At 53.5% G+C, this 27,959-nt stretch overlaps 2 protein-coding genes and 1 long non-coding RNA gene across 5 annotated transcripts; 1 reads left to right on the top strand and 2 right to left on the bottom strand.

The window, feature by feature from the left end:
• Nucleotides 1-43: 43 nt before the first annotated feature.
• Nucleotides 44-6,154, bottom strand: KLK9 (kallikrein related peptidase 9). Its single transcript, XM_036295974.1, has 5 exons — nt 5,936-6,154; nt 5,598-5,754; nt 2,978-3,243; nt 1,066-1,202; nt 44-719 (listed from the first exon to the last, which is right to left on the bottom strand). The coding sequence occupies exons 1-5, from the start codon at nt 6,003-6,005 to the stop codon at nt 567-569; spliced, it is 783 nt and encodes a 260-aa protein (XP_036151867.1). The 5' UTR covers nt 6,006-6,154; the 3' UTR covers nt 44-566.
• Nucleotides 6,155-9,789: 3,635 nt separating this feature from the next.
• On the top strand, nt 9,790-14,846 carry LOC118649166. Its single transcript, XR_004965571.1, has 3 exons — nt 9,790-11,839; nt 11,929-11,964; nt 14,708-14,846. It is a non-coding gene; the product is annotated as an uncharacterized LOC118649166 (long non-coding RNA).
• Nucleotides 14,847-15,259: 413 nt separating this feature from the next.
• On the bottom strand, nt 15,260-25,404 carry LOC118649164 (kallikrein-9-like). Of its 3 annotated transcripts, none has more exons than XM_036295972.1 (7): nt 25,203-25,404; nt 24,464-24,600; nt 21,832-22,097; nt 19,420-19,556; nt 18,649-19,077; nt 16,549-16,727; nt 15,260-15,396 (listed from the first exon to the last, which is right to left on the bottom strand). In XM_036295972.1, the coding sequence occupies exons 2-5, from the start codon at nt 24,568-24,570 to the stop codon at nt 18,925-18,927; spliced, it is 663 nt and encodes a 220-aa protein (XP_036151865.1). In that variant the 5' UTR covers nt 24,571-24,600; nt 25,203-25,404; the 3' UTR covers nt 15,260-15,396; nt 16,549-16,727; nt 18,649-18,924. The 3 variants fall into 3 exon arrangements, with proteins under 3 accessions (XP_036151865.1, XP_036151863.1, XP_036151864.1); XM_036295970.1 differs by lacking the exon at nt 25,203-25,404 and adding an exon at nt 24,115-24,283 and having other exon boundaries at nt 24,464-25,157; XM_036295971.1 differs by lacking the exon at nt 25,203-25,404 and having other exon boundaries at nt 24,464-25,177.
• Between the last annotated feature and the right edge of the window lie 2,555 nt (nt 25,405-27,959).

Genomic DNA, 27,959 nt, shown 5'->3' with positions numbered 1-27,959 from the left:
TCCCTTGCCCTTCCTCCATCCCACGACCCAAGCAGAAAGCAGAAAGGGCTCCATGCATTTATTGCAAAACCACCCATTCGATCTGAAGAAACCCAGACTCTCCCCTGGACTTCACCCAGATGGTCCAGGGCAGGATTCAAACCCAGGCCCAAAGCAGGGCTGCAAGGGGCGTGACCAGATCTTTCCTGCTCGCCAATTGGGGGGGCGGGGCTGTAGCACCCGTGACGTCACGGGGCGGGGACTCTGACAAAGGAGAAGGCGGGGCCACACGGGCTGGAGTCCGGCTGGCACCTCTCATTGGGCAAAGTTCCGAGGGGCGGGGCTATTGCCATCCTGGGGTTGAGCCACCAGGTGGTGCTGTTCCACAAGGTGGTATAGTTCTTGCTGAAGTCTTAGAGCTGGAACCAGGAGGCTGCAAGTGTCTGTCTTCCTGCTCCATCCCAAGGGGGCGGAGCCTAAGTATCCAGAAGGCTCCTCTCCAGGACAGCTGAGGGCACAGGTGGAGACCATGGAGGCTGGACCCCCCCACCCTGTGCCCCGCCCCGCGTCATCCAAGGCACGAGGGCTCAGTATTCCTCCATCGTCTTTCTGATCCAGCGCACGTAGTGGCAAACGCTACTATAGACGGCAGGGCGCCGAGGTCGGGAGCAGGGCTCGGAGCCCCCAGACACCACACCAGCCAGAGTCCCATGGCAAACCAGGGGGCCCCCAGAGTCGCCCTGTGCGTGGGAGAAGAGCAGAGAAACGATTAGGCCCGTCTCATGACTAGTATGACATCACACAGACCACCCCGTTTCCGCTCCCCTGACACCCAGACATCCAGGTCTCCAGGCCCTCCTCCCTCAGACCCAGGAGGAAAAGCTCACAGCCTTCACCCCTCCCTGGGACCTAGCATTCTGGGCCCCTAGACCCTCTTCCCCCAGGACTTAGAAACCAGACCCCCCACCCCACCCCAGTTCCCTCCTCTTTTAGGCCCAGAAATCCTGGTGCTGGCCCGTCCTCTCCCAGGCCTCAGTGTCGTTGCAGGATCCCCATCCTCCATCGCCTCCCCAGAGTACATCTCACCTGGCAGGAGCCGCGGCCACCCTCCCACAGGCCGGCACAGAGCATGCGCTTGGAGATTTGGCCGGGATATGCCAGCCGGCAGCGTCTGGGCTCCAGGATGCTGATGTTGGCGCACTGCAGCGTGAGTGGGTACTCCACTGTTGGGGAAGGGGATCAGCAGCTTTACTCGTCTCATTCAGGATCCTCCCTGTCCATTTCTTTTTAAAAATCTATACTAATAATAGGGTAATATGCTAATTAGACCGGGAGACCTTCCGGATGCCCTTCTGGACAAAGGCATGGTGGCAGGGCCGAGGCAGAGGCGGTTAGGGGCGATCAGACCAGGAGGGGAGGGTAGTTGGGGGTGATCAAGCCAGCAGGGGGGAGGGGCAGTTGGGGGTGAGCAGGCCGGCAGGGAGGACAGTTGGGGTCGAGCAGGTTGGCAGGCAGAGTTGTTAGGGGCGATAAGGCAGGCAAGCAGGTGAGCAGTTAGGAGCCAGCGGTCCCGGATTGAGAGAGGGCCTAAACCGGCAGTCAGACATCCCCTGGGGGGGGTCCCAGATTGGAGAGGGTGCAGGCTGGGCTGAGGGACACCCCCCCCGCCGCCCCCGTGCATGAATTTCATGCACTGGGCCACTAATATATATAATTGATTTCAGAGAGGAAAAGAGAGAGAAAAACATCAATGATGAGAGAGAATCATTGATTGGCTGCATCCTGGACGCCCCCTACTGGAGATTGAGCCCCTAACCTGGGCATATGCCCTGATCAGGAATCCAACTGTGACCCCCTGGTTCATAGGTCGATGCTCAGCCACTAAAGCACGGGGCTGGGCTCCCCCTCCATTTCTTAAGAAGGATCCTTGGAACCACAGCATAAGATTCTCCAAGATAGAAACAAAGCCAGCGACAAAGAGACAGAATCATAGCATAGAAGGGAAATGGATGTATATGAAGAAGGAGAAAGGGAGAAAGAGAAACAGAAAGATGCAGAGAGGGGGGGGGAAAAAGACACAGCGAGGCAAGAGACAAGAAGAGGCACATATATAATTTACATAGAAAATATAGAGACCATGCCAGGAGCTAGAAACCTCTTACGAGGAAAGAAATTCTCAGAGGAGGCCATGAAGTAATAGAAATGTGCCCAGAGATATCCGGTGAGAAGGCTGTGAGTTAAAGGGGAGGAGACATTTATGGGGAGATGGTCGTGGATACTGACAGAGATAAAGATGTAGAGATACGAGGTAGAGATAGAGGGCGTTACCGCATATAGAGATAGACATGGATATAAATATGCATATGTCCACGTATATAATGTGCAAAAATGACAGACATGGATGCAAACTCAGGTGCATCCAGGGGGTTGGTGGGTAAACAGGAGGCTGTTGTGGTTTGGCCTGCAGGGGGCCACCTGCACTCTCTCCAATATTGGTAGCTCTTGTGGGAATGAATGTGAGTAAGAACCCTGACTGCTGTGTAGAATCTCCCAGGTTTTAGATGTTGGCAGCAACAAATTCAGACATTATTTTTCAAGACACTTGGAAAACCAGCACTAACGTGGGAAGATGTGGGAAGCCAAATTTGGCTAGTAGGTCTTTGATTTCTGACTCTGAGAATAGAAGGCTTTATTTGGATTCTAAGATACATATATTTTTTCACATTTAAACACCCCGAAATCAGGAGGTGAGTTCCAGTAAATGGTATCTCACAAGGGTCCATGGAACCCCCCACCATTCTCAATAATATGAGAATAAATAATATGAGGTGCAATAATGATACGCCTTATAATTTATAGCATCTTAGATTTGCTGGAATATACAGGTGGAGGGATAGATCAATAGAGGATAGACATGAAAAGGCAGAGACAGAGAAGGAGGAGGGATTTAGACCCTCAGCGTGAGACGTAAGGGAGTGTGTCATGGGCAAGGCTGTACCTATGGGGCTGGACACGGCCCCCCAGCCTGAGATGAGGCACTGGGTGCCCGGGGAGACGCAGGTCTGGCTGATGTTGAGGGGCTGCACGGCAGGTCCCAGGCGTGCCTTCCTGGGCAGACGGATCAGCATGATGTCGTTATTGTGGTCTTGGGCTCTAAGGTCCTGGTTGAACCCAGGGTGGGGGAAGAAGTCCGTGACCCGGAACAGCTGCTCTGGGCCCTCCCATTTCCAGAGGTGGTGCTCCCCGAGGCGGACCCACAGATACCTGCAGGGACAGACCTCAGGGGTCAAAATCCGTGTCCACCACGGTGTTAGGTGACTCTCCACACACTCCGTATCCTCTCTGGGTCCCCATCGTATGTGCGACCCGAGAGTGCTGTGTGATTTTAAGCCAGGCGCACACCCTCTCTGGGCCTCTGCTCCCCACTCCATCCCTTTGTCTGCCTGGGCATTTGTAACTCTCCTCCAAAGGTCACACCCTTCCCCAGGTCCGTGCCAACGGGTCCGCCTTCGTCATTGCCCCACCTGCTGCCTTGTTGGTGACCTGTGTCCCCTGGAACTAGGTAAGCACATGGGGGCTCCACCTACAGCACAGAAACAGCCCCACCCCCGCCCCCGCAGGTCTGGTGGCTTCTGTGAGGAGTGGCTGTTTGTGCCTTCCAGTGTGTTCGCAGGAGGTGGATAGGATATGGAAAATCCCCAACTCGGGAGTCAGCTGTGGCCTCAGGCTTTTCCGATCTGCCCTATCGCTAACCCTCTAGTGCGTTTCCCCCTGAGGTGTAACCTCGCGCCTTCTCGCTGTGTTTCTCGTTCCCTTGTTCTGCTCTGGGTCCATGGCCTGGTCAGCTGGCGACGTTCTGGGGGGGTCTACATATCCATCCCATTGCACAACCTCCGACCTCTCACAGGAGGGGCCAGGCCGATCCCGGAGAACGCCGGGTTCGAGGAGCGTGAGGCTATTTCTATCTCTGTGTCTCTCTGTCACCGTGTTGCCTCTGCAACTAGCCCTTTCCCCACTCACACTCATACTTGCCCCTTCATCCCTTCCACCCCCACCCCTCTTTGCTTCTCCTGCTCTGTGTCTGGAGCTGAATCTAGCCTGGTGTGCAGACCTTGAGCTGCAAGGGGCCCCATCATGGAGCAGTGCATGATGGGACATTCCCACACAGCATCCTGTAAACAATCCTGCGCTTCATTCCTGAAGAGCATCAGAACAGAGTGGACAACTCCATTCCAGAGAGAGGCAAACAGGATTTCTGCCTCCGGTAGATTCTGCATGATTCCATTAGAATGCTCAGAATCTAAAGCTCTAGGATTCTAACATCCCAGGAACCCACAAATTCTAGATTTCTGTGAGGCTAATGTTCTAGAATGTCATGAATCCCAAATTGTACTGTTCTAGATTTCTCTAGATCAAATATTCTAGGTTTTAAAAATTATCAGAATTGCCCTGACCGGTTTGGCTCAGTGGATGGAGCGTCGGCCTGCGGACTGAAGGGTCCCAGGTTCGATTCTGGCCGGGGGCATGTGCCTTGGTTGCGGGCACATCCCCAGTGGGAGGTGTGCAGGAGGCAGCTGGTCGATGTTTCTCTCTCATCGATGTTTCTAACTCTCTATCCCTCTCTCTTCCTGTCTGTGAAAAATCAATAAAATATATAGTTTTAAAAAAATGATCAGAATTAAATCTAGGACATAACAAGTCTAAAATTCTAATATTTTGAAGCAATCGCACAAGATTGTTATCATTCCGGAATTCTACGAAGCTTTGACTGGAAATTTGAAAATCTAGGGTTCAAATAGTTGGAGACCCTAGACTTCTCTGAATGAAAATGTGGGGATTTTAAGAATCTGGAATCATAGCATTCTGCCATATTAAATCCAACAAATTCTAGATGTTTATGAAGAGAAACCTTCTAGAATTTTCTTGGTTCAAGATTCTGAACGTTACATATCACAGTATTATTCTAGGACTATGAGTGTCTGTATTTGATTAATCCAGACAGAAGACTCTGAATCTAAGATTTTAATATTCCTCTGTCCAGTACAACTAGTTCCGATTGAGATGTGTCAGACATGTAAAATCCACGTACGGTTTCAAAGGCTTACACACACACACACACACAAGAATAAACGATGACATTTGTAGATATTTAAACATTGATTACATGTCAAAATAATATTTAAAGTTAAATCCATTATTAAAATGAAATCTTCTTGTTTTTCTGTTGCAACATGTCTACTAGAAATGTTAGATTTAAATGGCTGGTGTTATATTTCATTGCCAGCGCTGCTCTGGACTTCTAAGATTCTAGAATTCTCTGAGGCTCCTGTAGAATCTCGTCGATCCAAGATTTTAGGAGTCTACAGTTCTGGATTACCCTGGGTCAGAGTCAAGGATTCTAAGGGTGTAAATTTCCAATCATAGACTCTTAGAACCAGATGATTAAAAACTCTAGAATTAGGAAAAGTTGACAAATTTGTAATTTTGAGTTGAACTTCTGAGAAGAGAAATAGAGGCTCATCCCTTCTGGCCCCACAGCTCCCTCCCTCCTCTCCCAGAGCCTTTGTCCACCTCACTCTTTCCTCACACATCGCCTCCTCCCCAGAGCGGTCACTCACGGCTTGTAGCAGTGGGCAGCTGTGAGCAGCCAGCGGTCACTGATGAGGGTCGCCCCGCAGAATAGGTGCGTGCGGAAGAAGAGGCCTGCCTGCCAGGGCTGCGAGTTGGGGTGGCATTCCTGAGCCCCAATGGCTCTGGTGTCTGCCCAGCTGTTCCCTGTGAGCAGGTGGGAGGCAGAGGGGGGGTCAGTGAAGAGCAAGGTGGGAGGGCTGGGGGGAGAGGCAGAGACGCCTGGAGGGCAGGAGCTGAAGGCTGGGGGCATGAAGGGCAACGTGGAGGGGCTGCTGGGGCCCTAGAGGGTCCGCGGGATAGACAGGGAGGATGGCAGGAGCCTCACCTGCCAGGAGAGAAAGCAGAGCACACACAAATCCCAGCTGCATGACCTCTGGGCGCCTGGGTCCTGGCATCTGGCTCTGGTGTCCCTGCTTCTTTATGGTTCACCATGCCATCTCCTTCCTCCTCCCTGGGGCCACCCTGTGATTAATTGGGGTTGGGAAATGTCACTGGGGGAGGAGGAAGCCCTGGGGCCTGGCCTGGATGCCTGGAGAGGGAGCCATCCAGGGGGATCCCCTGTTAGAAAGAGCTGACTGCCTGCTGGGCCAGGGCTTGGCTACATGGGGAGGGGGGCTGAGGACATAGAACCCTCCTGGGCGTCTCCAAAGAGGGGGAGCCCTCGTTCCCCATGGCCTCCAGGTACCGGATCTACATGCAGGACAGTCAGTGGCCTGAGGGAAGACGAGGGTGAGGAGGAAGATCCCTAAGGCGGGCTCTGGAGTCTTGAATGACCAATGAACAGGAGCCCTGCACAGAAATCAGGCTGTAGGCGGGAGAAGCAGCAGGACTCAGAGGCAAGAAGAAGACGGGATGTGGCTGAGGTGGGGAAAGAAAAAGAAATCAAAGGGAGAGGGAGATAGAGACACAGGAAGATCCAGAGAGAGAGAGAGAGAGAGAGAGAGAGAGAGAGAGAGAGAGAGACTCTGACTCAGACTGAAAGAAGCAGAGACCACAAAGATGTTTGAGAAATACGGTCCCAACCGGATTCACACACACTTGCCATCACCTACTCCCTTCCTCACATCCTCACACCAGGAGGCCCCCGGTGGCCCACCTGCCTGGAACCAGCGCGTTTCCCTTTCTCTTATATCCCCAGATCTTGGCTGAGTGCAGAGAACATTCTCTTGTCTTTTGTTTTCTCATCCATGTCCTCCCCTCTGTTGTCCTTCCCATCACCCCATTCTTGTTGCCTCTCTTCCTCTCTTTCATCATTTGATGGGCAGCCCAGGAAGGGCCAAGCCCAGGTCTGATTAATCACTGCTTCCCCAGAATCATCCAGTTCAGGCTCGATTCCTGGATATGTTAATTGAATGAGTGAATGTCTTTCTCAATATCCTTCTTTTCCTAGTGAACTCCTACTCATCCTTCAAGACCCAACCTAAATGCCACCTCCTACAGGGAGTCTCCTGTGATTTCTCCTGGCGGAGTCCCTCTTTTCCTCCCCTGAGCACTCACCACCTCTTCCACCTGCCACGAGCCTGGTTGACAAATTGGTCTGGGTTCCCTTTGCATGTCCTCACAAGGACGTAGCAGTCTGGAGCATGAATTCTGGACCTGGACAACCTGGATCCGAACCTCAATGCTGGCAATCACTGGGTGTGTGAACTTGAGCAGGTCCCTGGCCCTCTCTTCGCTGAGGTCGTAGGGGGGTTGATTCACATTTGTGAGGATAGTGTCTGGCACATTGTGAGTATTACACACCTGTGTCTGTCCGTCTCCTACAGAGCCCTGCACTGCTCCCAGGACTGCAGTTGTCTTAGCTCCCTCTCTAGATGAGCACGTCTGGAGACCAAGGACTGAATACCCACTATGTGCTAAGAGTCATACTAACTGCTTTAAGAGCATCTTGACAGCTGCCTTTATGGACTGTGTACTCTGTACCTGGCCGTTAGGTAAGCATTGCATGTATACCAGTGGTTCTCAGCCTTCTGGCCCTTTCAATACAGTTCCTCATGTTGTGACCCAACCATACAATTATTTTCGTTGCTACTTCATCACTGTCATGTTGCTACCATTATGAATCGTCATGTAAACATCTGATATGCAGGATGGTCTTAGGCGACCCCTGTGAAAGGGTCTTTCGACCGCCAAAGGGGTTGCGACCCACAGGTTGAGAACCGCTGATGTATACTATCTCATTTACTTCTCACAAAAGTCTTTTTCATCTCAATTTCTCAGGAAGTGGGGATGGGAATTAAGGTAGAGCCGTCAGTGTCACACAATAAGTTATAGAAATACATTTCCTTCCAGAACTGGCGAACTCCTCCTTATCCTTTAAAACCCCATGCAGCCCTAGCTGGGTGGCTCCGTTGGTTGGCGCTTCATCCCATACACCAAAAGGTTGCCTGTTCAGTTCCCCGTATGGACACATGGTTGGGTTTTGAGTTCAGTCCCAGGTCGGGGCTTTTAGAGGAGGCAACAAATTGATGTTTCTCTCTCACATCAATGTTTCTCTCCCTTCCTCTCTCTCTAAAGTCAAGAAAAACTTATCCTAGAGTGAGGATTAAAGAAAACAGCAACCCATGCAATGCCTCCTCATCTGAGAAGACATCCCTGACTCCTTTAAGGAGAGACCTTGCCACCTGGCCAGCGTGGCTCAGTGGTTGAGCATCAACCTAGGAACCAGGAGGTCATGGTTCAATTCTTGGTCAGGGCACACCCCCAGGTTGTGGGCTCCATGCCCAGTAGGGGGCGTGCAGGAAGCAGCTGATCAATGATTCTCATCATTGATATTTCTATCTCTCCCTGTTCCTTCCTCTCTGAAATCAACCGTGTGTGTGTGTGTGTGTGTGTGTGTGTATGTATATATATATATATATATATATATATATATATATATATATATATATATATATATATATATATATATTAGAGGCCCAGTGCATGAAATTCGTGCGGGGGGGGGGGGGGAGGTCCCTCAGCCCGGCCTGCACCATCTGCAATCCAGGACCCCTCGGGGGATGTCCGACTGCCTCTCGCAATCCGGGACTGCTGACTCCTAACTGCTCACCTGCCTGCCTGCCTGATAGCCCCTAACTGCTCCCCTGCTGGTCTGATTGCCCCTAACCACCTCTGCCTTGCCCTGTACCCATGACCCAGGATGCTCTCCTCCAGCCGGTCGCAGGCACCCAGGACCTGGGCTTCTCTTCCTCTGGGTGGCTGCAGGCACTCAGGACCTGTGCCAGCTTTGTCCGGGCCGGCCGCAGCTGCAGGGGACCATGGGCGGGTAGCTTCACCTGGGCCACAGCCGTAGGTGCTGGGGCCTGGGACCTCAGGACGGGCAGCTTGTCCCTCTCCCAGGCCATAGGTGCAGGTGCTGGCACCTGGGACCACGGGGGGGTGTGGCTTGTCCCTCTCCCAGGCCACAGGTCCAGACGCAGCCACTGGCACCCGGGAGCATGGGGCGGACGACTTGTCCCTCTCCCAGGCCACAGCCTAGCCGGTCCCCATTCCTCTCTCAGGAGCTCATTTGTGCCTGGCTGGTCCTCCTTCCTCTCTCCCCAGTGTTGTTTGAGCCGTGGCGGCGTGACAGCGTGACAACGTGACAACCATTTGCATATTAGCTCTTTATTATATAGGATATATATTCCTGGCCAATATATATATTGCCTGGCCAATGTTGCTCAGTAGTTGAGCATTGACCTATGAACCAGAAGGTCATGGTTTGATTCCTGGTTAGGGCACATGCCCAGGTTGCAGGCTTGATCCCCATTAGGGGGGGTGCAGGAGGCAGCCAATTAATGATCCTCATCATTGATGTTTCTGTCAGTCTCTCCTTCTTCCTTCCTCTCTGAAATCAGTAACAATACATTTTTTAAAAAACAGAAGAGACCTTGGCCCCTCCTCGGGGCACACTGTACCTTTTTCTCTGACAGCATTGACCGATTTATGTTATTATTAGTTTTTTTTATTTCAACAGTGTATTGCCCAGCCGGTGTTGCTCAGTGGTTGCGTGTCGACCTATGAACCAGGAGGTCACGGTTCAATTCTGGTCAGGTCACATGCCCAGGTTGCAGGCTTGATACCTAGGGCAGGGTGTGCAGGAGGCAGCCAATCAATGTTTCTCTCTCATCCTTGTTGGTTTTCTCTCTCTCTCTCTCTCTGTCTCTCTCTCCTTTCCTCTCTAAAATCAATAAAAAATATTTTAAAGAAATGTATTGAGTGGCTTCTGTGTACCAGGTACTGACTAGGTGCTTAGAAAAACACAAGTGAATAAATGAGACTCCCTGCCCTCATGGACTGGGTGGGAGGAGGAAGGGGACAGATCATTTGGGAGTAAACAAATAAATGAGATAGTTTCTGCTATGACACGTGCTCCAAAAATAAATAAATTAAAAATAAACACAGCAATAGATTGGTGACTTGAGGGGAACCCCTTTAGCCAGGGCAATCCTGGAGGGCCTCTGAGGAAGGCACCTTGGCGTGAAGACCTGCATGCCCAGAATGTAAGATCTGCCTGTCTCCCTGACCTGCGTAGCAGCTCCGTGAGGGCAGGGCCCAGTCACCCCGGGGAACTGACGTAGGACAGGATTCCATAAACTCTGGAGACATGACTAAAGAAATGGGTGAACGGCCTTTGGAAATGAATCAAGTGTTCAAGTCCCCGCCCACTTTGCTTCCGATCCTCCCATAACAGACTCAGCTGATGCTTCATGATGGTTTCCTGGGTGTGCTGATGGGAGCAGGGAGGAGTCCGTGCCAGGGACTGTGCACCAGTCGTCTGCGGGGGCAGCGGCCGTGTGGTCACCGCTCTGTTCCCAGCCCAGCACCCGGCCTGCCAGCCAATAAACGCTCAACAAACTGGTGTGCGAATGGGGACACAAGAACCGCCTGTGCTGGATGGAGAATTTCTGTGGCTCACAGGGTCGGCTTACGTTTCCGCTCCAAACGCCAGGCTAAGTGGAGGTGCAAGAACATTTGCTGACTTTGCCTGGACTCAGTATCATCGCCCCACACCTCCCCAGTCCCACTCCTGGCACAGGAATATTTACACGGAGACAGTTCCCGAGAGGGGAAATGAACCCTTCTTCCCACGTTTTTCAAGCAAAATCCCAAAGCCGTTTCGGGAGTGCGGTCTGGAGGATGGAGCTGGCCTTGGGTTATGGGCGTTGGGTGAGGGCTGAGCATGGAGACGCGGTGAGCTTGCGACTGCAGCTTTTGGTGGGTGAAGGGATGCCGTTGGATTTCACAAGCAAACGGAACCATTTCCCCTACACGTCAGCGGGCTTCTTTGTGGGGATGTAACACAGCGGTGAGGAGAGTTCCTCTGGCCTTAGAGGCTGGGGCGGAGACAGGGTGACGTCTCTTGGGTTCCAGTGGCCCCAGGAAGGCCAGCTGGTACCAGGTGACTCAGAGCCAGCCCGGCTCCTGCTATACAGGACCAGCTGGTGTTGGGTGGGCCCAGACATGGGACACAGTGGGAGGAGGGAAGGAGGAAGAGGTGCAGTGATGCTTCAAGGAACTTCCGAGGGGGGTGGGCCCTGTGATGCTCCCATTGGCTCTGGGGTGTGTGAGGGGGTAGGATGGGGGACTGCCCTGCATTTTTCTCCCCAGGACACAGAGCCACACACGTTGTCCCCAGGAGCTGTTTGCAGATCATGATGTTATCGGAGGACTACGTGGGTGGGATTCGTCCACTGCTGGTGGGGCTGTGGTACTTGCGACGTCTTCAGAAAAAGAGCCTGCTAAGGCTGGCTCAGGATAAGGAGTGATATTTACCTGTGGAAATGACATGCCTCCGTTTCCAAAGTCCCACATCCCTTAAACGGGTCCTGGAGAATGTCCAGCGAGGACTTCAGTAGAGCTAGAAGATAGAAAACGTAAAAATGAGTCACTGGCATTCCCTCGGCTGGCAAACGTATTTTATGATGTCTTAGCAAACTTCCTGACATTTTTTGGAAAAATATTTTCATGGATTTCAGAGCAGAAGGGAGGGAAACATCAATGATGAGAGCGAATCATTGATCCACTGCCTCCTGCACGCCTTGCACTGAGGATGGAGCCCGCAACCCCGGGCACGTGCCCTGACCGGGAATTTGAACCGTGACCTCCTGGTTGATAGGTCGATGCTCAACCACTGAGCCATGCTGGCCGGGCTTAAGAGAGTTATTTTAATGGAGACAGGCATTCAGTAAAATTTACAGATTCAGTAAACCACAGGTGACTGGAGTTAAGCTGATCGGCTTAGGTAAGATTCATTCCTCAGAATTTGTATTTTAACCCTTTGTTCGCCCCCTCTGTAGTTGCTTTAAAATCTTTTTTTTTTTTCCCCATGAGAATTTTCAACGGAAAATATTCAAGGACACCCGTAGTGTGAGTAATATATTTATTTTTATAATATTCATTGCAAATTGATTTTTTTTAAAAATTTCAATTCAAAATATCTTGATGTGCGGGGATGGTTTCCGTGTTGGACGCGTGGCAGTTAACTGGCTAATAGATTATTTAGATAAGCTTATTGGAAACTAGATATTATCGTTACAAAGGCAGACAGGTCTTTTGTGTTGTTTTTTTTCTCAATCCCTGGAGATCTCCTGCCGGGCAAGTCCTCAAGATTTTGACTCCAATAAACTCATGAGATTTGCATATAGGTTTGGACCAAGTTCTGTTGGCAGGGATGAGGCCGAGGTAGGGGTGGGAGAGGGTTGGGCGGGGGGATGCTGTGTGGCTGGGTGGCTGGGGGACTGGGGACAAGGGTGGACCCTCTGCTCCCCTGTCACCTCCCTCTGCCCACTCCCACCGGTCAGAGGCCCTCCCCGGGCAGGCCCTACCTGGCAGGGGTCCTGGCCCTGGTCCAGTCCCGCGCACAGCATGTTGTTGGTGAGGACGCCCGGGTAGAAGACCTCACACTCCCTGGGGCTCAGGATGCTGACCCTGGAGCAGCTCAGGCCCTTGTTGTATTTCACTGATGTGAGGAAACACCAGGTTCTCCCGGGTCCAGCCCCAATGCTCCAGGACCCCGGAGTCCAGGCACCCAGACTGTTCCCATCCCAGGCCCCAGGCCCCCAGCGCCTCCTCCCTCGGACCCAGGAGTCCAGGCCCCTGCCCCTCCTCCCTCAGACCCAGGGGTCCAGGCCCCAGCCCCTCCTCCCTCAGACCCAGGAGTCCAGACACCCAGGCTGTTCCCATCCCAGGCCCCAGGCCCCCAGCGCCTCCTCCCTTGGACCCAGGAGTCCAGGCCCCCAGCCCCTCCTCCCTCAGACCCAGGAGCCCAGGCCCCCAGCCCCTCCTCCCTCAGACCCAGGAGCCCAGGCCCCCAGATCCTCCTCCCTCAGACCCAGGAGTCCAGGCCCCCAGCCCCTCCTCCCTCAGACCCAGGAGCCCAGGCCCCCAGCCCCTCCTCTCTCAGACCCAGGAGCCCAGGCCCCAGCCCCTCCTCCCTCAGACCCAGGGGTCCAAGCCCCCAGCCCCTCCTCTCTCAGACCCAGGAGCCCAGGCCCCAGCCCCTCCTCCCTCAGACTCAGGGGTCCAGCCCCCCCCAGCCCCTCCTCCTCAGACCCAGGAGCCCAGGCCCCAGCCCCTCCTCCTCAGACCCAGGAGCCCAGGCCCCGGCTCCTCCTCCCTCAGACCCAGGGGTCCAAGCCCCCAGCCCCTCCTCCCTCAGACCCAGGAGCCCAGGCCCCAGCCCCTCCTCCCTCAGACCCAGGAGTCCAGGCCCCCAGCCCCTCCTCCCTCAGACTCAGGGGTCCAAACCCCCAGCCCCTCCTCTCTCAGACCCAGGAGCCCAGGCCCCCGCCCCGCCGCCCTCAGACTCAGGGGTCCAGCCCCCCAGCCCCTCCTCCTCAGACCCAGGAGCCCAGGCCCCGGCTCCTCCTCCCTCAGACCCAGGAGTCCAGGCCCCCAGCCCCTCCTCCCTCAGACCCAGGGGTCCAAGCCCCCAGCCCCTCCTCCCTCAGACCCAGGGGTCCAGGCCCCCAGCACCTCCTCCCTCAGACCCAGGGGTCCAAGCCCCCAGCCCCTCCTCCCTCAGACCCAGGGGTCCAAGCCCCCAGCCCCTCCTCCCTCAGACCCAGGGGTCCAAGCCCCCAGCCCCTCCTCCCTCAGACTCAGGGGTCCAGGCCCCCAGCCCCCTCCTCTTTCAGACCCAGGAGTCCAGGCCCCCAGCCCCTCCTCCCTCAGACCCAGGAGTCCAGACCCCCAGCCCCTCCTCCCTCAGACCCAGGTGTCCAGGCCCCCAGCCCCTCCTCCCTCAGACCCAGGAGTCCAGGCCCCCAGCCCCTCCTCCCTCAGACCCAGGTGTCCAGGCCCCCTGCCCCTCCTCCCTCAGACCCAGGGGTCCAAGCCCCCAGCCCCTCCTCCCTCAGACCCAGGAGTCCAGGCCCCCAGCCCCTCCTCCCTCAGACCCAGGAGTCCAGGCCCCCAGCCCCTCCTCCCTCAGACCCAGGAGTCCAGACCCCCAGCCCCTCCTCCCTCAGACCCAGGAGTTGGAGCCCTTCAGCTTCTCAGGCCCAGGCCCCCAAGCCTCCTCTGTTAGAAACTCCGTCCCCAGTTTCTCTTCCCTGATGTGAAAATACAGCCCCCTCTTTCCTTAGGCCAAACCCACCTCAGGCCAAGCATCCATTCAGGTTTTTGTTTTTTTAAAACATATTTTTATTGATTTCAGAGAGGAAGCAAGAGGGAGGGAGGGAGGGAGGGAGGGAGGAAAGGAGGGAGGGAGGAAGAGATAGAAACATCAATGATAAGAATCATTGATCGGCTGCCTCCTGCACGCCCCCCACTGGGGATCGAGCCTGCAACCCGGGCATGTGCCCTGACCAGAATCGAACCTGGGACCCTTCAGTCCGCAGGCCGACGCTCTATCCACTGAGCCCAACCGGCTAGGTTTTTAAATACATGTTTTTGTTGATTTTAGAGAGAAAGGAAAGGAGAGGGAAAGAGAGAGAAACATCAACCAGCTGCCTCCTGCACGCCCCCTATTGGGGATGCAGCCCCAAACCTGGACCTGCATCCTGATGGGAATTGAACTGGTGACCTTTTGGTGCATGACACCCTGCTCAGCCACCCGAGCCACACCAGCCAGGGCCACCCACAATTTTTTTATTTTTATTTTTTACAGTGGGCTTCTGTGAGGACCCAGTTGTGACATCTATGAAGACACCCTGACATGACAGCTGAATGCCCTGGAACAGAGCCGCCTTCCCAGGCTGCGAATGGGCCTTGAGCCCCTGGCCCCCAGTACCTTGCTCTCCTGTGCCCTCCAGTGCCCTGCAGCAGGAGGGAGAGGGGTGGATCGCCACCCCTGGGGCAGTGTAGCGGGGGGATGAGGGAGGAGGAGGGCAGGAAAACCGCTGTGGGTTCAAAGGGACACACCCAGGTTCTCTGCCTGTCTCCTCACGTGTCCACACACCCTCCCGTGTCCACACACCCTCCCGTGTCCACACACCCTCCCGTGTTGGGCTCCCGGCTTGCACAAGCTGCCACATGGAATCACACGGACACTCATTGTGTTATTGGGGGCGGTGGAGTTCTTGCTATGTCTCAAGGAAAAGAGTTTCCTGAGACGGGCACAGGAGGAGAGCGATGCTTATGGGTGTGGAAACAAACCCCTGCTTTCCCCATGTCCCGTTTCCCTCCATCCCACCACGGAACACATCCGGTCTCATCTTCCGCAGGACCAGGATAAAGGCCGCTGCCCCTGGCTTCTGCTCCATGTGAGCGTCCTGCCCAGGCCAGTGTCCTGCGTGCGAGGTCCACCTGGCTCTGCAGGGAGAAGCCGGGCATGCAGCTGCCAGTGGGGTCGTGGAGCTAAAGAGAGCAGGAGAGAAGGGACTCTTTGTCGGGGGATTTTAACCAGGAGCTTCTTCAAACTGACCTATTAACTTTCCAAGATTCCAGGAGCTTCTGATGGGGCCACCCCCTAGACCAGTGGTTCTCAACCTCCCTAATGCCGTGGCCCTTTAATACAGCTCCTCATGCTGTGGTGACCCCCAATTTCACTGTGACAAATTGAACATCATGAAAGCATCGCGATTCATCACAAAAACAACATGTAATTATATATGTGTTTCCGATGGTCTTAGGCGACCCCTGTGAAAGGGTCGTTCGACCCCCAAAGGGGTCGCGACCCACAGATTGAGAACTGCTGCCCTAGACACTCCAGCATTTCCCAGGTGAGACTGACAGGCAAGCGCCTTCCATATGCCATCCTGACTTCACTGGTTTAACTTGCCCTTTCCACCCCCAACCTCGGGATGGGGGACGGAGGGGTGTGAGTCCGCTTGGAGGAACAATACTGTGGAAGTTGTAGCTTCCTGGTGAAACTTCCCAGGTGACCATGCTTACGATGTCTGAATTCCCTTTGCTTTCTTTGTTAATATTAACTCGCTGGCCCTGGCTGGTTTGGCTCAGTGAATAGAGCATTAGCCTGCGGACTGAAGGGTCCCAGGCTCAATTCCGGTCAAGGGCACATGCCCGGGTTGCAGGCTCCATCCCCAGTAGGGGGCGTGGAGGAGGCAGCCGATCAATGATTCATCATTGATGCTTTTTTCTCTCTCTCCCTTCCTCTCTTGAAACCAATAAAAAGAAGTCAATTAATTAAATTAAAAAACATTAAAAAATAAAGTTAACTAGCTAATTACCACGATAACAATGGAAGCCCCTGAGTCATCACACACTTGCACATGCTCCCACATGCTCCTACACTCCCGTGGGTATCTGCACCCCTCGGCAAGCAGCCCGCAAGCTAGGTGTGCTCATGCAGATTTGCAGCATCCCCTGACTCTCCTACCTGCTGTCCCCAGAGCCATGCCTCCGCCCGCCCCCACCAAAGCCAGCCCCAGAGCCCCCACATGCGATCACACACCTCACACCTCCCTCACCCACCACAGGCACCCACACAGCCACCACGGCGTGCACACAGGCGCACACTCACCACCGGTGCCGTCCGGCCCTCCTCACCTGCACAGGCTTCCAGCAGCAAGAGCAGGAAGATCCAGGAGCACATGGCAGCAGGCGGTGGGCGTCCCATGCTGAGGCCTGGGGGAGGGAGATCCTGGGCTGAGAGGAGGAGAGGGGAGCCTGAAATCCTAGTAGGTTCGTGGGATTGGGGGTCCAGGGGAGCAGAGCATCTTCTGGGTCTGGTGGGAGGAAGGGTCTGAGTTAGAAGGGGGTGGGGCCCCCTATTCCTGAATCTGAGAAGAGTGGGGGCTGCGGGTCTGGATTTTTAGGTTCCCAGGGAGAAGGGAGTTAGTATCCCGGACTCCTCGGGGCTCAGATTCCCGGGGCTGGAAGGAGGAGGGGATCTGGGGTTAAAGTCCTGGGCCTGAAGGAGGAGGGGCCCGGGTCCAGGTGCCAGGCTCTGAGAGGCCAGGGGGCGGGGCCACCTACTGATTCTGACCCAGAGGAAGAGGCCCCAGGAGCTCACTCTGCCTGGTCCAGGGACCTGGAGCCTTTTTACTGGGACTCCCCGCCTCCTGCTCCGCCTCCTCCCGCCCTGAGCTGACAGAGCACCCTGGGCTGGAGGGAGGGGGGGCTGCGGGGCTGAGGGGCTGAAGGGAAATTCTCCAGGGAGGAGGGGCTGGATCAGGGGTGGGCAAACTTTTTGACTCGAGGGCCACAATGGGTTCTTAAACTGGACCGGAGGGCCGGAACAAAAGCATGGATGGAGTGTTTGTGTGAACTAATATAAATTCAAAGTAAACATCATTACATAAAAGGGTACGGTCTTTTTTTTTCTTTCAGTTTTATTCATTTCAAACGGGCAGGATCCGGCCCGCGGGCCATAGTTTGCCCACAGCTGGGCTGGATTCTCGGGTTGCAGAGGCCAGGGAGAGGAGCTCAGTGCTGTGACTCCTGGGTCAGAAACAGAAAGGACTGGGGGCTCAGACGTCTGGGTCTGGGCGAGGCCGGGGCTGGGGGCCTAGCCTCCTGGGTCTGAATGAGGAGGGGGAGGATGTCTGGATCCTGCATACAAGGATGAGAGGGCTTGGGGCCCAGACTTTGGGACTGAGGGGGGAGGGGGGCTGCTGCTGCTGCCGCCAATAACCCCGAATAGAAGAAAAACAAGTCTTCTTGGTCAGGAACCTGAGGGTGGATCAGCCCTGCCCGCTGTCCCCTGAGCTGTCTGGCCTGGGCAGGCAGGTTTGGGAGGCACCGTGACCTGGTTTCCCCTTCCCCTGGGGGCGACCGGACCAGCCTGAGCAGAACCCAGGAGGCTTGCTGCAATAGGGCTGATGGGGACACACTTCAGGCAGGACCTAGGAAGGGCTCAAGGGAAATTAAATTATTACTAGAGGTCCGGTGCACAGATTCGTGCACCAGTGGGGTCCCTCGACCTGGCCTGCGGAAATCCACTGAAACCAGCTCTCCAACACCCCCCGAGGGGTCCTGGATTGGGAGAGAGCCCAGGCCAGGCCGAGGGACCTCACCAGTACACGATGGGGGCCTGGGTGGGGGGGCTGTGGGAGGGCTCCAAGGCGTGTCTGGCTTGTCTTGCCCATCCCCATTGGCTGGACCCCAGCAGCAAGCTAACCTACTGATCAGAGGGTCTGCCCCCTGGTGGTCAGTGCATGCCATAGCGACTGGTTGAATGGTGGAACGGTCAGACACTTAGCACATTAGGCTTTTATTATATAGGATTCTTATTGACAGTAGGACAGATGTTCCCCATTCTCCCCCCCCCCCCCCATTGGCCTCCTCCAGTGGCCGTACCCGTTGGGCCCTCCAACACCCTCTCATTGCCCTTCCTCCATCCCACGACCCAAGCAGAAAGCAGAAAGGGCTCCATGCCTTTATTGCAAAACCACCCATTGGATCTGCAGAAACCCAGACCCTCCCCTCGACTTCTCCCAGATGGTCCAGGGCAGGATTCAAACCCAGGACCCGCCCAAAGCAGGGCCATGAGGGGCGGGACCAGACCCTTCCTGCCCGCCAATGGGGGAAAGCTATAGCACCCCTGACGTCATGGGGACGGGGACTCTGACAAAGGAGGCGGGGCCACACACACACACACACACACACACACACACACACACACACGGGCTGGAGTCCAGCAGAGACCTCTCATTGGGCAAAGTTCCGAGGGGCGGGGCTATTGCCATCCTGGGGTTGAGCCACCAGGTGGTGCTGTTCCACAAGGTGGTAGTTCTTGCTGACGTCTTAGAGCTGGAACCAGGAGGCTGCAAGTGTCTGTCTTCCTGCTCCATCCCAAGGGGGCGGAGCCTAAGTATCCAGAAGGCTCCTCTCCAGGACAGCTGAGGGCACGGGTGGAGACCATGGAGGCTGGACCCCCGCTACCCTGTGCCCCCCCACCCCCGTCATCCAAGGCACGAGGGCTCAGTATTCCTCCATCGTCTTTCTGATCCAGCGCACGTAGTGGCAAACGCTACTATAGACACCGGGGTGGTGAGGTCGGGAGCAGAGCTCAGAGCCCCCAGACACCACACCAGCCAGAGTCCCATGGCAAACCAGGGGGCCCCCAGAGTCGCCCTGTGCGTGGGAGAAGAGCAGAGAAACGGTTAGTAGGCCCGTCTCATGACTAGTATGACATCACACAGACCACCCCGTTTCCGCTCCCCTGACACCCAGACATCCAGGTCTCCAGGCCCTCCTCCCTCAGACCCAGGAGGAAAAGCTCACAGCCTTCACCCCTCCCTGGGACCTAGCATTCTGGGCCCCTAGCACCCTCTTCCCCCAGGACTTGGAGCTCAGACCCCCAACTCTCCCCGCTTTTTTAGATCCACAAATTCTGGTGCTGGCCCCATCCTCTCCCAGGCCTCAGTGTCATAGCAGGATCCCCATCCTCCACCGCCTCCCCAGAGTACATCTCACCTGGCAGGAGCCGCGGCCCCCCTCCCACAGGCCGGCACAGAGCATGCCCTTGGAGATTTGGCCGGGATATGCCCGCTGGCAGAGTCTGGGCTCCAGGATGCTGATGTTGGCACACTGCAGCGTGACTGGGAAATGCACTGTTGTGGAAAGCGGTCACCAAGGATCAGCTGCTGTACCCACCTCACTCAGCACACACAACCCCTTTCTTTAAAAAAAAATAATTTTTTTTTAAATTGATTTCAGAAGGAAGGGAGATGGAGAGATAGAAACATCAATGAGGAGAGAGAATCACGGATCGGCTGCCTCCTGCACGCCCCCTACTGGGGATCAAGCTGCAACACGGGCATGTGCCCTTGACTGGAATCGAACCCGGGACCTTTCAGTCTGCAGGCTGTCGCTCTATCCACTGAGCCAAACCGGCCAGGGCAGCACACACAACCCCTTTCTTTCTTTCTTTCTTTCTTTCTTTCTTTCTTTCTTTCTTTCTTTCTTTCTTTCTTCCTTCCTTCCTTCCTTCCTTCCTTCCTTCCTTCCTTCCTTTCTTTCTTTCTTTCTTTCTTTCTTAAATATATTTTATTGATTTTTTTTACAGAGAGGAAGGGAGAGGGATAGAGAGTTAGAAACATCGATGAGCGAGAAACACCGACCAGCTGCCTCCTGCACACTCCCTACTGGGGATGTGCCCACAACCAAGGTACATGCCCTTGACCGGAATCGAACCTGGGACCTTGAGTCCGCAGGCCGACGCTCTATCCACTGAGCCAAACCGGTTAGGGCCACAACCCCTTTCTTAAGGGGGATCCATGGGAGTCACAGCATCTGCTTCTCCAAGAAGCGCCCCAGTGACAAAGGGACAGAATCGTAGCCTGAACGTATATGAAGAGGAGAGAACCAGAAACACGCAGAGAAGCGAGAGACGAGAAGAGACGCGCATGTATTTTACACGGAGAAAAACAGAGACCGTGGCAGGAGCTAGAGACCTTTTAAGGGGAAAGAAATTCTCAGAGGAGGCCATACAGAAATAGAAACAGGCCCACAGATATCCAGTGAGAAGGCCCCGAATTAAACAGGAGGAGACATTTATCGGGGAGATGGTCATTGATACAGAGAGAGAGAAAGATTTAGAGATACGAGGTAGAGATAGAGGAGGTTACAGCACATAGAGATAGATATGAATATAGACACACATATGTCAATATATACAATGCCTGGGTGCCAACTCAGATGCACCCAGGGGCCTGGTGGGTAAATGGAAGTGGGGTGCCAGGCTCTGTTGTGGTTCGATCTGCAGGGGCCACCTCCACTCTCTCTATCCAACAGTGGTCGGTCTTTGGGAAACATGGGTCCAGCATTGCCCCAAGTTCTTCCCAAGCGAATCCAGACACTCAGCTTTTATGCAGAATTGCCCAGGTTGTAGATGTTGGCAGCAACAAAGTCAGACATTATTTTTCAAGACACTGGGAAAACCAGCACTAATGTGGGAAGCCAAATTTGGCTAATAGGCCTTTGATTTCTGACTCTGAGAATAGGCGACCTTATTTGGATTCTAAGATGCATATATTTGCACATTTAAACACCCTGAAATCAGGAGGTGTCTCCCAGTAAATGTGGTCTCACAAGGATCAGTGGGACCCCCATTCTCAGTGAAGTAATGATGCACCTTATAATTTACTAGAGGCTCAGTGCATGAAATTCGTGCATGGGGAGGGGGTGTCCCCTTAGCCCAGCCTGCACCCTCTCTAATCCGGGACCCCTCGGGGGATGTCCGACTGCTGGTTTAGGCCCAATCCCCAGAATCGGGCCTAAACTGGCCGTCAGACATCCCTCTCACAATCCTGGACCACTGGCTCCTAATCGCTCACCTGCCTGCCTGCCTGGTCGTCCCTAACAGGCCTCCCCCCCCCCCACCAGCCTGATCGCCCCTCACTGCCTCTGCGTGCTGGCCTGATCACCCCTAACTGCCTCCCTGCTGGCCTGGTCGCCCCTAACTGCCCTCTGCTGCCAGCCAGGTTGCCCCCAACTACTTCCCTCTGCCATCCTGGTCACCTTTTACTACCCCCCCTTGCTGGCCTGGTTGCCCCAAACTGTCCCCTCTGCCAGCCTGGTTGCCCCTCATGGCCCCCCCACCAACCTGGTCACCCCATGCAGCCTGCTGTTCAGTCGTTTGGTTGTCCCTCACTAACCCCCTGCCAGCCTGGTCATAGGCAGCCATCTTGTGAGGGCGTGACAAACAATTTGCATATTACCTCTTTATTATATAGGATAGCATCTTAGATTTGTTGGAACATATGGGTGGAGAGAGAGATAGATCAATAGATAGAGCATAGACATGAAAGGCAGAGACAGAGAAGGAGGAGGGATTTAGACCCTCAGCGTGAGACGTAAGGGAGTGTGTCATGGGCAAGGCTGTACCTGTGGGGCTGGACACGGCCCCCCAGCCTGAGATGAGGCACTGGGTGCCGGGGGAGACGCAGGTCTCACTGACGTTGAGGGGCTGCACGGCAGGCCCCAGGCGTGCCTTCCTGGGCAGACGGATCAGCATGATGTCATCCTTGTAGTCTTGGGTGATACGGTTCTGCTTGAACCCAGGGTGGGGGAAGAAGTCCATGACCCGGAACAGCTGCTCTGGGCCCTCCCTTTTCTGGAGGTGATGCTCCCCCAGGCGGACCCACAGAAACCTGCTGGGACAGACCTCAGGTGTTGTGTGACTCTCCACAAAGTATATATATATATCCTTCCTGGGTCCCCATCATATGTGCAACCCAAGAGTGCTGTGTGATTTTAAGCCAGGCACACGCCCTCTCTGGGCTCCTGATCCCCACCCCATCCCTTTGTCTGCCTCTGCTTTTGTAGGTCTCCCTCACACCATGTCCTAGGTCCATGCCACCTGAGCCATCTTCTTCATTGCCCCACCTGCAGCCTTGCCGGTGACCTGGGTTCCCTGGCACCGTGTAGGCACACAGGGGCTCCACCTACAACACAAAAACAGCCCCACCCCTGGTGGTTCTGTGGGGAGTGGCCGGCGGATGGGGTATGGAAAATCCCCAACTTTGGGGTCACCTGTGGCCCCCGGCTTTTCTTGACGGCCGTATCGCCAACCCCTCAATGCCTTTCCTCCTGAGGTTTGACCTCCTGTCTTCTTACTGCTGTTTTAGTTTACATCCTCTACTCTGGGTTCGTGTCCTGGACAGCTGGGGACCTTCTGGTGGCCTGCATGTCCAACCCCCAGCCTCTGACCTCTCACGTGAGGGGCCAGGCTAATGTCTGAGAACGCCGTGTTTGAGGAGTGTGAAGTTATTTCTATCTCTGTGCTGGGGCTCTGGGTCTGGGAAATTGGCCTTTCCCTCACCCGAACTCATCCTTGCCTCTCATCCGTATCTCTTCTTTTCGCCTCCTTCATCTTTGGGGCTGAAATCCCAACTTTGCTCTCCTAGACAGACCTTGAGCTGAAAGAGGCCCCATCATGGAGCAATGCATGATGGGAAATTCCCACATAGCATCCCGTAGCAACACCTGTTCTTCATTCCTGGAGGGAAGAACATCAGAACAGGGTAGGCAGCCCCCTTTCCAGAGATATGCAGACAGGGTTTCTGCCTCATGGAAATTCTAGGATTCTATCAGAATGCCCAGGACTCTAGGATTCTAACCCCTTAGGAACCTACAAATTCTAGAATTCTTTGAGGCTCAAGTTCTAGAATGTCATGAATCCAAGATTATCCTGTTCTAGATTCCTCGAGGTCAAAATTCTAGGATTTTAAAATTATCTGAGTTAAACCTAGGACTTAATGAGCCTAGAATTTTAATATTTTGGGACAATCCGATGAGAATATCATCATTCTAGAATTCTATGAGTCTATTGATTTTGGAAATTGAAAAATCTAGGATTCAAGCAGTTGGAGACTCTAGAATTCTCTGACTTAAAAGTGTGGAGATTTTAAGAATCTGGAATGATAGCATTCTGTGGATGTTAAATGCGACAAATTCTAGACATTGATGAATATAACCTTCTAGAATTTTCTTGCTTCAAGATTCTGGAATGGTACAAATCACAGTATTCTAGGATTATGAGCGTCTGCAGTCGATGAATTTAGCTGGACTACTCTAAGATTCTAGTATTGCTCTTATCCAGTACAACTAGTTCAAATTGAGATGTGTCATATGTGCAAAATACATGTCCAGTTTCAAAGGCTTACACCATAAAGAGTTAACAATGACATTTGTAGGCATCTAAACATTGATTACATGTTAAAATAATATTTTGAGTACGTAGGTAAATCTATTATTAAAATAAAATCTTCTTGATTTTCTTTTGCAACATGTCTACTAGAAAGGTTAAATGGCTAGTGCTATATTTCATTGCCAGCGCTGCTCTGGACTTCTAAGATTCTAGAATTCTCTGAGGCTCCTGTGCAATCTCATGGACCCAAGATTTTAGGAGTCGACGGTTCTAGATTCCTCTGGGTCAGAGTCGAGGATCCAAAGACTGCAAATTTCCAGTCTTAGACTCTTAGAACCAGATTCTTTAAAACTCTAGAATTAGGAAAAGTTGACTCTTTGTAATTCTGAGTTGAACTTCTGGGAACAGAAACAGAAGCTCATCCCTTCTTGCCTCCAGCTCCCTCCCTCCTCTCCCAGGGGCCCTTGCCCCCCTCACCTTCTCTTATCCCCGGCGCCCTCCCCAGAGCGATCACTCACGGCCTTTGGCAGTGGGCAGCTGTGAGCAGCCAGCGGTCACTGACGAGGGTCGCCCCGCACAATAAGCGGTAGGGGTTGCGCGTGACATAGAAGAGGCCTGCCTGCCAGGGCTGCGAGTTGGGGTGGCATTCCTGAGCCCCAATGGCTCTGGTGTCTGCCCAGCTGTTCCCTGTGAGCAGGTGGGAGGCAGAGGGGGGTCAGTGAAGAGCAAGGTGGGAGGGCTGGGGGGAGAGGCAGAGACGCCTGGAGGGCAGGAGCTGAAGGCTGGGGGCATGAAGGGCAACGTGGAGGGGCTGCTGGGGCCCTAGAGGGTCCGCGGGATAGACAGGGAGGATGGCAGGAGCCTCACCTGCCAGGAGAGAAAGCAGAGCACACACAAATCCCAGCTGCATGACCTCTGGGCGCCTGGGTCCTGGCATCTGGCTCTGGTGTCCCTGCTTCTTTATGGTTCACCATGCCATCTCCTTCCTCCTCCCTGGGGCCACCCTGTGATTAATTGGGGTTGGGAAATGTCACTGGGGGAGGAGGAAGCCCTGGGGCCTGGCCTGGATGCCTGGAGAGGGAGCCATCCAGGGGGATCCCCTGTTAGAAAGAGCTGACTGCCTGCTGGGCCAGAGCTTGACTACATGGGGAAGGGGGCTGAGGACATAGAACCCTCCTGGGCATCTCCAAAGAGGGGGAGCCCTCGTTCCCCATGACCTCCAGGTGCCCGATCTACATGCAGGACAGTCAGTGGCCTGAGGGAGGACGAGGGTGAGGAGGAAGATCCCTAAGGCGGGCTCTGGAGTCTTGAATGACCAATGAACAGGAGCCCTGCACAGAAATCAGGCTGCAGGCGGGAGAAGCAGCAGGACTCCGAGGCAAGAAGCCACAGAGGAGACGGGACGTGGCTGAGGCGGGGAAAGAGAAAAAAATCATAGGGAGAGGGAGATGGAGACACAGGAAGATCCCGGAAGAGGAGATTCAGACCCCAAGAGGCAGAGACCACAAAGATGTTTGAGAAATACGGTCCCAACCGGATTCACACACACTTGCCATCACCTACTCCCCTCCTCACATCCTCACACCAGGAGGCCCCGGTGGCCCACCTGCCTGGAACCAGTGAGTTTCCCTTTCTCTTCTTATCCCCGGATCCTGGCTGAGTGCGGAGAACGTTCACTTGTTGTTGTTTTTCTCATCCATGTCCTCCCTTCTGTTGTCCTTCCCATCACCCCATTCTTGCTGCAGCTCCCCCACACCTTCTCATCTGATGGGCAGCCCAGGAAGGGCCAAGCCCAGGTCTGACTCATCTCTGTGTCCCTAGAATCACCCAGTTCAGGCTGGGTTCCTGGGAGGTTTCAAGGATATGTTAATTGAATGAGTGAATGCTTTTCTTTCTTTATTTTCTTTATTTTCTTATTTTATTTTATTTTATTATTTATTTTATTTTTGTATTTATTTTAATTTAATTTAATTTATTGTATTTATTTTAATCTTATTTTATTTATTTTATTAATATAATTTATTTATTTATTTTATTTTTATTTTATTTATTTTATTTTAGTTTATTTCACTTCATTTTATTTATTGTATTTATTTAATTTTATTTTATTTATTGTATTTATTTTATTTGATTTCATTTCATTTTATTATTTTATTTTATTCTATTGTTTAAGGCCGTGGTCGGCAAACTGGAGCTCGCGAGCCACATGCGGCTCTTTGGCCCCTTGAGGGTGGCTCTTCCTAAGCCTTAGGAGCACCCTAATTAAGTTAATACCAATGTACCTACCTATATAGTTTAAGTTTAAAAAATTTGGCTCTCAAAAGAAATTTCAATCGTTGTCCTGTTGATAGCTGGCTCTGTTGACTCATGAGTTTGCCGACCACTGGTTTAAGGTGTTACAATTAGTAGTACATACGTCTCCTTCCCCCCCCCCCCCCCCATTGACCTCCTCCCAGCCTCCCCTATCCCCAGGCACTAGCCCTCACCGCTCCCCCCCGCCCCCGCCCGACACACACACCCAGTGTCTTGTGTCTATTGGTTGTGCTTATATGCATACATACACGTCCTTCAGTTGATCTCTTACCCCTCCCCTCCACCCCTCCCCTGCCTTCCTGCTGTAGTTTCACAGTCTGTTCGATGCTTCTTTGCCTCTATCTACTTTTGCTCAATGGTTTATAATGTTCTTTATATTCCACAAATGAGTGAGGTATTTATCTTTCCTGGACTGGCTAATTTCAGTTAGCATAATGCTCTCCAGTTCCATCCGTGCTGTTGCAAATGGTAAGAGTTCCTTCTTTTTCACAGCAGCGTTTCTTAAGATCCTTCTTTTCCTGGGGAAACTTGAACTCATCCTTCAAGACCCAACCTAAATGCCACCTCCTACAGGGAGTCTTCCGTGATTTCTCCTGGCGGAGTCCCTCTTTTCCTCCCCTGAGCACTCACCACCTCTTCCACCTGCCACGAGCCTGGTTGACGAATTGGTCTGGGTTCCCTTTGCATGTCCTCACAAGGACGTAGCAGTCTGGAGCATGAATTCTGGACCTGGACAACCTGGATCCGAACCTCAATGCTGGCAATCGCTGGGTGTGTGAACTTGAGCAGGTCCCTGGCCCTCTCTCCGCCGAGGTCGTAGGGGGGTTGATTCACATTTGTGAGGATAGTGTCTGGCACATTGTGAGTATTACACACCTGTGTCTGTCCGTCTCCTACAGAGCCCGGCACTGCTCCCAGGACTGCAGTTGTCATAACTCCCTCTCCAGAGGAGCACGTCTGGAGACCAAGGACTGAAGACCCACTACGTGCTAAGAGTCATACTAACTGCTTTAAGAGCATCTTGACAGCTGCCTTTATGGACTGTGTACTCTGTACCTGGCAGCTAGGTAAGCATGGCATCTCAATTTCACAGGAAGCGGGTGGAAACTGAGGTAGAGAGTTTAAGTAACCTGCTCAACATAGTAAGTGATAGAAATGCATGTTCCCTGTCACAGGTGAGCGCCTACGTATCCTTAAAAACCCCGTGCGATGCCTCCTCATCTGAGAAGACTTCCCTGACTCCTTCAAGAGGAGACCTGGGCCCCTCCTCAGGGCGCACTGCCCCTCTTCCTGTTACAGCATTGATCGATTGGTGTTATTTTTTTTATTGCAATGGTATACTGAGTGGCTTCTGTGTGCCAGGCACGGTACCAGGTGCTTAGAAAAACCACCAGGAATAAATCAGACTCCCTGCCCTCATGGACTGGGTATGAGGAGGGAGGGGACACATCATTAGGGAGGAAACAAATATAAATGAGACTAGAAGCCTCGTCCATGAAATTCGTGCACGGGTAGGGTCCCTAGGCCTGGCCAGTGATCAGGGCCTATCTGTGGGGCAACTGGTAGGCCCTCGCTGGCACCTGCCTTGGCTGGCCTAGAGCCTGAGGGCAGCTCCTGCATTGAGTGTCTTCCCCCTGGTGGTCAGTGCGCATCATAGCGACCGGTCGTTCTGCTGTTTGGTCGATTTACATATTAGGCTTTTATTATATAGGATTTTATTTATTTTTATATATTTCAGAGAGGAGGGGAGAGGGAGAGGTAGAAACATCAATGATGAGAGATAACCATTGATCGGCTGCCTCCTGCATGCCCCCCACTGGGAATCAAACCCACAACCCAGCATGTGCCCTTGACCAGATTTGAACCCAGGACCCTGATGCTCTATCCACTGAGTCAAACCAGTTAGTGCCCAATGCACAAAATTCATGCAAGGGACTCATCCCTCGCAGCCCCTTGCAGTCCCAGCTTCGTCCGGAAGGCCGTCTGGAAGGTCGTCCGGACGGTCATTCTGCTGTCTGGTCTAATTAGCGTATTAGCTCTTTATTATATA

This window comes from Myotis myotis, unplaced genomic scaffold (genome assembly GCF_014108235.1).
Source record: "Myotis myotis isolate mMyoMyo1 unplaced genomic scaffold, mMyoMyo1.p scaffold_m19_p_28, whole genome shotgun sequence".
NCBI lineage: Eukaryota > Metazoa > Chordata > Mammalia > Chiroptera > Vespertilionidae > Myotis > Myotis myotis.
This window is presented reverse-complemented; position numbering and strand designations above follow the sequence as displayed.